Source organism: Mastomys coucha, unplaced genomic scaffold, assembly GCF_008632895.1.
Source record: "Mastomys coucha isolate ucsf_1 unplaced genomic scaffold, UCSF_Mcou_1 pScaffold15, whole genome shotgun sequence".
Taxonomy (NCBI): domain Eukaryota; kingdom Metazoa; phylum Chordata; class Mammalia; order Rodentia; family Muridae; genus Mastomys; species Mastomys coucha.
Genome location: NW_022196897.1, coordinates 17,641,872 through 17,650,226, shown reverse-complemented (window position 1 = coordinate 17,650,226; position 8,355 = coordinate 17,641,872). Strand labels below are relative to the sequence as shown.

General features: G+C 48.8%; 1 protein-coding gene across 2 annotated transcripts in view; it reads right to left on the bottom strand.

The window, feature by feature from the left end:
* Positions 1-404: 404 nt before the first annotated feature.
* Coq4 (coenzyme Q4) overlaps positions 405-8,355 on the bottom strand; it is a 9,453-nt gene continuing 1,502 nt past the window's right edge. For both annotated transcript variants that reach the window (XM_031369601.1, XM_031369599.1), the window contains exons 3-7: positions 7,976-8,072; positions 7,388-7,490; positions 2,146-2,275; positions 1,593-1,686; positions 405-1,009 (exon numbers count right to left, since the gene is read on the bottom strand). In XM_031369601.1, coding sequence (XP_031225461.1) covers positions 838-1,009; positions 1,593-1,686; positions 2,146-2,275; positions 7,388-7,490; positions 7,976-8,072 — 596 coding nt within the window. In that variant the 3' untranslated portion in view covers positions 405-837. The remainder of the gene's footprint in view (positions 1,010-1,592; positions 1,687-2,145; positions 2,276-7,387; positions 7,491-7,975; positions 8,073-8,355) is intronic.

Here is an 8,355-nt window from a genome sequence, read left to right as displayed (position 1 = left end):
TGTAAGTCATCTAATAAGCCCTGTTTTATTTGTTTTGTTCCAGTTCTGAAGTTTCATTTTGTGTGTGTGGACATGTGCGTGGCACATGCAGACGTTGGCAGACAACTTGTGAGGAACCATTATCTTTCTACCGTGTAGGTGCTGGGATTGGAATCCTGTTGGCAGGCTTGACGGAAGTGCCTTTACTGCTGACCCAGAGGTACTGCTACTGTCCTCAGCTGATGTCAAAAGTCTGCTTAGAAATAGAAGGGACTTGTTAGTTTTCTGCTGGCTGGGGACTTGATTCCTAGACTATTTGCCTTAAGACCCAATGACAGCAACAATCAACTGGAGTCCAATTGGGACAGAGTTCCCCTCACCAGTACCTCAGGCAAAGGGAGCTAGGCCAAGGACGACCAGCAGACTCTAGGGCTGATAGGAACTTTATTCAGACACCAGAGATGCCTTCTCCTCCCCACCACTCTGCTCAAGGCTTGACAACACGATGTAGTAGTCAAGCTTTTGAAGACTGAGCTTTGACAGAATGGCGTGTCAGAGTCACTGTCCAGAAGAGGGGCCTCAGACCTCAACAATCAACATGATCCAAGATAGCTGTTCCAGGCACATATACGGCTCTCTCCGGATGGCTCACAGCAGCCTAGGGCCCCACTGCCCTGCTTCTCTCTCCTGGGCTGGCCCTCAAGGCACAAGGCAGCAATGACTATAAAAATTATGATAAATGATACTCTGAGTTCAAGGTTCAAAGAGAAGAAAGAAAAGCAGCTGAGAGGCTCTTTTGTCCCAAGGAAGGCAGTGTGTGAAGAGGAAGGTTTGGTCCTTCCTGAGCAGTAGCACAGGTTAGGCCAGGCCCTGGATATGTTTTGGGGGAGGACTGATGCCCAGCTCCTCCCTCAGGGCTGTCAGGGGCTGCTCCCAACGCTGCTCATAGTAGATGTTGAGGACACATGGGGCCCTGCGCCCGTTCTGAATCGCCCAAGGGATCAGCTCCGAGAACAGCACTTGGAGGCTCCTGGAGGGCAGCAGAGAGAAGGAAAGCCATAAGGTCCCCAAACAGACCCTGTTCTCAGTCAACCCTCCGTCAGACCTATGCAGCTCTCAGTGAGGAAAGCTCCCACTCCTCATAGCACACACCATTAACAATGAAGCTCAGATTTAAATATAGGGCTGTCCAATTCCAGAAGCTGCAGCTTCATGAGACCCTGTTCATGCTGATCCAGCCCCTGAGGCCTGGTTGGAGAGACCCTGGAATTCATCGACTCAGTTTCCCTTTCTTTTTTTTTTTAAAGATTTATTCATTTATTTATTTATTATATGTGAGTACACTGTAGCTGTCTTCAGACACTCCAGAAGAGGGTGTCAGATCTCATTATAGATGGTTGTGAGCCACCATGTGGTTGCTGGGATTTGAACTCAGGACCTCCAGAAGAGCAGTCAGTGCTCTTAACCACTGAGCCACCTCTCCAGCCCTCAGTTTCCCTTTCTGCCTCACTCTTCTCACGCTTGTTTCTGGACAGGCATGAAGCACCTGTATGCCACCCACCTTCCTGGAGCCCCAGCCCTTCTGAGGTCTCCTCCCACCCTAGAAAACTTACTGAGCACGGAGGCGGATGGGTCCGAAGAGTGCTCCCAGGATGCACATGGGTAGGCCAGTTTGCACAGCCTCAAACCACTTTACTACAACCTCTCCTAGAGGTAAGGGAAGGTAGGAGGTAGGCAGGGATGTTGAAATGGCTCCTGAGAAGCATACTCCCCTTTCACAATGTAAGGTTTGGTGAGGATTGAGTCTCATTCTATGTGGGTTGTGAGGCATTCAGCTAGAAGTAAGAGAAGGCCGTAGAGGGAATCACAGGGACAGCATGCAGGGGATCTCAAAGGCTAGGCTGACAATCGTCTGTACAGGCCTCAGGGAGTTGCTATGGGTTTCAGAAGCAGGGATCCTTGGTGACTAGATGCTGAGACAAGGGACAGGAGGCAGGGAAGGATGAGGATGGATGGCGGGGATGCTGCCAGGGCGTACACACAATGCTGAAGGCAGGACAGAGCTGGCTGATAAAGAGAAGCATGGACCAGGACCCTGCCTGGAAGACAGACCTGGTGGGGTGCTCTGCCATCACCCACTCAGTTGGCTGTTCTGCCAGTACTCACCGAGCATATTGGTGGGCATGCCCAGCAGGGTGTGGAGCATGTCATGCACCTCACGGTATCTCTGGATCACATACGCTAGCTCTTCATCGTCCACGAAGCGTGTAGGTGCTCGTGTATCTGGAGAGACTTTCTGGAGAACACAATCCCTCCTTGGACTCCTTCCCATCAGCCTCCAGGGCCTTGCTGGCTTGCCATTAGTTGCCATTCAGCTGTATTCCCACTGAGCACATACCCTATCTGAGAACCCTGCTGTTGCTTCCACACCTGCTAACTGGGAGCCTCGGGTAGCGATTATCTCCTATCCCCACTCCTGCTCACTCCTCACATAATGCTGGCAGCCTGGTGCAATCTACAGCTTTAGAGAGGATAGGGGAGTGGGTATGGACTTTCTGATTTTTTTTTTTATTTATTATTATAAATGAGTACACTGTAGCTGTCTTCAGACCATCAGAAGAGGGCGTCAGATTTCATTATGGGTGGTGGTGAGCCACCATGTGGTTGCTGGGATTTGAACTCATGACCTTCAGAAGAGCAGTCGGTGCTCTTACCCACTGAGCCATCTCACCAGCCCCGGACTTTCTGTTTTGTAAGACAGAAAGTTCTGAGATTAATTGCATTAAAAAAAAACAAAAAACAAAAAAAACAAAAAAACCCAAAAAAACAAACGAGCCGGGCGGTGGTGGTGGTGGTGGTGGTGGGGGTGGCGGCGCACGCCTTTAATCCCAGCACTTGGGAGGCAGAGGCAGGTGGATTTCTGAGTTCAAGGCCAGCCTGGTCTACAGAGTGAGTTCCAGGACAGCCAAGGCTACACAGAGAAAACCAAAAAGAAAACCAAAAAGAAAAACAAAACGAACATACTAGGGGCTAAGGAGATGACTTGGTCAGTAAAGTAATTGCTGTACAAGTGTGAAAACCTGGGCCCCATCCCCAGCACCCATGTAAGAAATAAATAAATAGGTATAAATAAATAGGCTGCTGCTCATGTGCCTGTAATCCCAGCACATGGAAGGCAGAAACAAGAGGCAGAGGCCCCAGGGCTTGCAGGCCAGCTCTAAATGAGTGATGAGCTCTAAATTCAATGAGAGACTGACTTGAAACATAAGGTTGAGGAAGACACTTGATGTCAATCTCTAAGATCACACATACTCGCGCACGCACATGCACGCACGCACATGTGCCCACACATACACATAAACATGTACATGTAAAATAAGCAAACTGTTGCTGAACTATAAACTTAACAATGGTTGCGATGGACTGGGTAACTCGGTAAATAGGTGCAGGCCTAGCATACCCTTAGGACTGCATCAAATCAGGCATAGTGGCACACAGCTGTAATCCCACAGTTAGAAGGTAGAGACAGAGAATCAGGAGTTCAAAGTCATCTTTAGCTACATAGAGAATTTGAGGCTGCCCTGGGCTATGAGCCTTTCCCAAAAATCAAAATAAATAAGTAAATCCACAATGTTATTAAATTATTTCTATCTGCTTCCTTTTGCTTTTAAGGGGCCAGTAGGGAGCTTTAAAGTCCCCATGTGGCCAGAGTTGTTTTGTATGCCTTGGGACAGGCTGGCATTTCACTCACTGTCATGACACTGGCGCCTGGTCCAGGACCAGCTGAACAACACCTTTCTGTCATTTTATAGAGTCTCTTGCCACATAGCCCTGGCTGACCTTGAACTCATAGCAAGTCTTCTGCTTCAGCCTCCTGAAGGCTGGGGATCACAGGTGTGTGCACTCCCAGCACAAGCTGATTATCCTCACTTACTCAACCCCGCTTCTCTGAGTCTGCATTGGTACCTGAACAGCCTGGGGTCAGCCTAGCTGGCCTGGTCCAACATGGCTTCAGCTTACACGGAAGCCACGGGATCTGAGCTCTTTGTTGCCTTGGGGCAGCTGGCACAGTGCTACACTCAGTGTTATCCTCTGGCCTTGCTGGTCTCCAAGACCTCATTTCTTCTTGCTGTGCTAAGAGGGAGCAACTGCAGCAACAGTTGCTGCCTTCATCAAGGACCTACTATGTGCCAGCTCTCAATGATGCCCTTCACATAGATTGTCATAGTTTGTTCTTACAGTAATCCAGGAGGTAGTCACTATCACTAACTTTACAAATAGGTGAGAAAAATGTGGCTAGGAAGGTAAAGATACCGCAGCTGAGGCAGCCGGAACAAACTGTTGGTCTCCAAAGCCTTGACACCCATTATCAGTCAGTCATATTAATGCCTGAAGAGCAAAGGTCTATCCTCTTTCTGGGGAGAATTTGTGCAGGGCTGTGAGCCTGGGAAGAGACATTACCTGCGTTCCTTCAACTTGCCAAAGGCCGATCATACCTTTCAGCACTGCCAGCCTCAGCTCCTGTGACTTTATTATCTTAAACTTTCACCTAAATCCCTGTACGGCTCAAGGTGCTCCTTCCCATTCTGTGGTTGCTTTCCTTGAGTCAGAAGTGCCACATCTCCAGACTGCCACCACAGCAAGGAATACATTAGGTAAGGTGCCAGGTCGGCCCTAGTAGACCTCGTCCCCACCCCAGCAGCAGGACTAAAGACTGTGGAGAAGGTAGAAGTCATCCTTCTCATGGTGGCATTGGGGCAGGCTCCTCATGGATGGCATAACCTGCACCCTGGTGAAACTAGGATAGCTGACTGCCCTGCCTAGGCAAAGGTGCTAGGAGAGAGTGACAGGCAGCTTTCTGTCTGGGGCAATGCCTTCACTGAGTAGTGGTTCTCAACTGCTCATCAGGGGATCTTTACAGTGTCCAGATATTTAAGGTGGCTACCACTGGATGGATGAGGGAGTCAACTGGCATCCGGTAGGGAGAGGTCGGGCATGCTGCTAAAGAGCCTAGGAGGCACAGGACAGCTTCCCAACCAAGAGACACCCAGCCCACAGCAGCAGTAGTATAACTCTAAGAACTTGTTCTAGAGTGACCCTTGGCCACCTTCCTCCTCCTTCAGCCTGGCTGGTTTCTATCTGGAGAACTATTAAGCTTCAAGAAGATGTGTGCACAATAGAGGGAGGGGACAGGTGGAGTAGGAAAACTGTATTATACTGACCTTTATTTCATTTTGAGAGAGGGTCTCTGTGTAGCCCTGGCTGTCCTGGAACTGTGTAGATCAGAGATCCACCCACCTCTCTCTCTCATGAGCTGGGATTACTATTTTAAAACTTTCCAATCATTTTGATGGTTCCTACTACAAAATGTAGTTTCTTTCCCAAGGCCCCAGCACAATGATCTGCCTAATCTTTCCCTTTCCTCTATTCATGCCTCTGCAATGTGTCTTGTCTGTCTATGCACTCATGCTGGGAACGGAGCCCAGGGCCCCAGCCATGCTGAGCTATCCACCATTGAACTTTGTCCCCAGACCTTCCAGTGTTTTGTCTTATCATTCTTCTTCTAATACACACATGGTTGTTTCTCACATATATATGTCTATGCACCAAGTGTGTGCCGGCTGCCTACAGAGGCCAGAAGAGCACGTTAGATCCCCTGGAACTGGAGTTACAGAAGGCTGTGAGCTGCCATGTGGGTGCTGAGGATTTAACCAGGTCCTCTGAAACTGCAGTAAGCACTCAACCATTGAGCTGCCTCTCCAGCCTGTCTGTCTGTTTTTAAAAGACAAGGTCTTGCCTCATAATTATAGTAGGTATGGTTACTCCCTACACAGCCAAGGTCGATCTTGAATTCAGTGGTAACCCTCTTGCTTCAACCAGGCTTATAGGAATATATCATAGCAATTGGCTTAATTTTCTTTTTCTTTCTTGATACATGTGTGGCATATATGTTCGTATGCCCAAGTATGACGTGTGAGGTGGCCAGAGGTTAGAGTGAGTGTCTTCTTAGTTTCTGAGACGATCTCTAACTGCACCAAGAGGCTCAATGATACAGGTCAGCTGGCTGGAGAGTGACCTCCTGGGATCAGCTACCCCTCCCTCCACATTGCTAGGGTTGCAGGTATGAACTGCCAGGTCTGCTTTGACAAACTCAGGCCCCCATGTTTAAGCAGCAAGCACTGAACCAGTGGAGCTATCCTCCCAGCCCTGCGTCACCCTGCTTCTCTGAGTTGGTTGATTCATCTACTCTGAGTATTCTTCCCTGGAACTCTACAAATCTGACAACACCCCATCTTCCAAGTCTCCCTGGAAAAGTCTCTCCTGACCACTGGACCAGCAGTGGCTAACCCTACTCCATCCAGAGACATCCTCTGTCCCCCCGTTTTGTTCCCTTCAGCATGCCCGCCTGCTAGGCTATAGGCTCCCCAGCAACAGACATTTGGCTATTTTAGTTCATTGTGTCCCACAGTTGAGCATGATGTCTTATGTGTTCTAAGTACTCAAGAAATACTTTACCTCAAAAAGCAAGAGGGACAGGGCCTTATGTAAGCCAGGCTGGCCAGGACCTCACTATGTGGGTAAGGCTGGCCCTGTGCTTCTGACTCCCCTTCCTCTAGTCTACAGCAGGTTCGTGTTGAGATCTAAACCTAGGCCTTTCTACATGAACTTGACCAACTGAGCTATCTCCTCAGACCACTATATTTTCATTTCAATTTTTTTTTTCCGAGACAGGGTTTCTCCGTATATCCCTGGCTGTCCTGGAACTCACTCTGTAGACCAGGTTGGCCTCGAACTCAGAAATCCACCTGCCTCTGCCTCCCAAGTGCTGGGATTAAAGGCGTGCGCCACCACCACCCGGCTCATTTTAAAATTTTAAACTACTTTATTAACTGCCTCTCTAATAAGAGCACAAACTCTAGGAGGGCAGGGCCCTGGCTTGCTCCCCGGCAGCACACAGAATGATGCTGAGTAGCTGGGAATCCCCTCCTCCCACCATCTGTCTTGCCTGCTTCTGAAGAGTCCCACTCTGGCCACACCGCACAGTGGTTCCCAGTACTCTGAGTGGAACACTGCCCAGGGTTGGACTAGCTGTGAAGTTAAGTTGGTTCACTGTTCTCTCTGTGCTTGAGTCATGTCTTGCAAGAAGATGACAACAGAACTTACTAGAAAGGTCACTGGGAGCATCTAGCCAGGTCATGTACCAGTCTGGCAACTGGCATGCAACAGGAGGTTAGTAACCTCCAGTATTTGGGATGGCATTACCAGACCATTTATCCATCAGACAGAAAAATGTCAAAGACTGAAAAACACTCCTGCCTTAGTTGGCATCTTAGGCATCTTCCAGCATTAGGCTATGCCACCCTCTACCCTTATTGGTAACTGCTGGATACAGCACCTGGAAACTTACATTCACATCCAGGAAGCGAAGATACTCGCGGCCCAGAGTCCCTTCAGGCAGGCTCTGGAGCTTGCTTAGGTCGAGGGTAGACAGTGAGATCCGGGGACGCTCTCTGAAAGGCAGAGTGTGGGAGGTAGAGCAGGGTGTGTGCCAGTCAAGGGAAGTGGAATGGTCACATAAGCTGAAGGAAGGTGAAGTGGGCGCAGAGCCACAGGACATCTATGTAACTACAAGCCCTAATGGAGCACTGCAGTATTAGGGACTATGGAGACTATCCCAACCCAGAGCTGAGCTGGTGCCTTCAAAGGCACAGTCTATTCAGAGAAGGGCCACAGATGTCAGGGAGGGGACAGAGAGAGCACATTTGGAGAAATACAGCTAGCCATTAGGAGCTTAATGCAAGCAGCAATGTGGCTGATACTGGACTAAGATGACATATTGTATAATCCAGGGGATCCAACCCACATACACATACACGTGCTCCTGGCTTTGAGTAATACTCCAGGCAATGTTTCCACTCATGGTCCTCTGAAGGGCTCCTTACAGGATGAGGACTGACACACCCCTGCCAAGTGCCAAGGCAAAGCTGGGACCTACTGTAGAATCTGGAAACCCTCTGGATCCTTCTTCATCTGGTCCCTGAGGAATTCCAGGGTGTGGCACCCCGTGGTCTCCCCTAGAACTGCAACCATGTCTGAAAGGATAGAGATGGGCAAAGACACAGAATATATTCTTTTGGTTTTTTTTAATTTAGGTTTTTTGTTTTTTTTGGTTTTTTTTTGAGACAGTTTCTTTTTGTAGTACAGGCTATCCTGGAACTACTCTGTAGACCAGGCTGGCCTCAAACTCAGAGATCTTCCGGCCTCTGCTTTCTAAGTGCTGGGATTAAAGGTGTGCACTACTAGGACAACTAGCTACTATTCATTCATTCTTTCTTTCTTTGTTTTTGTTTTTTTGTTTTGTCTTGTTTTGTTTTT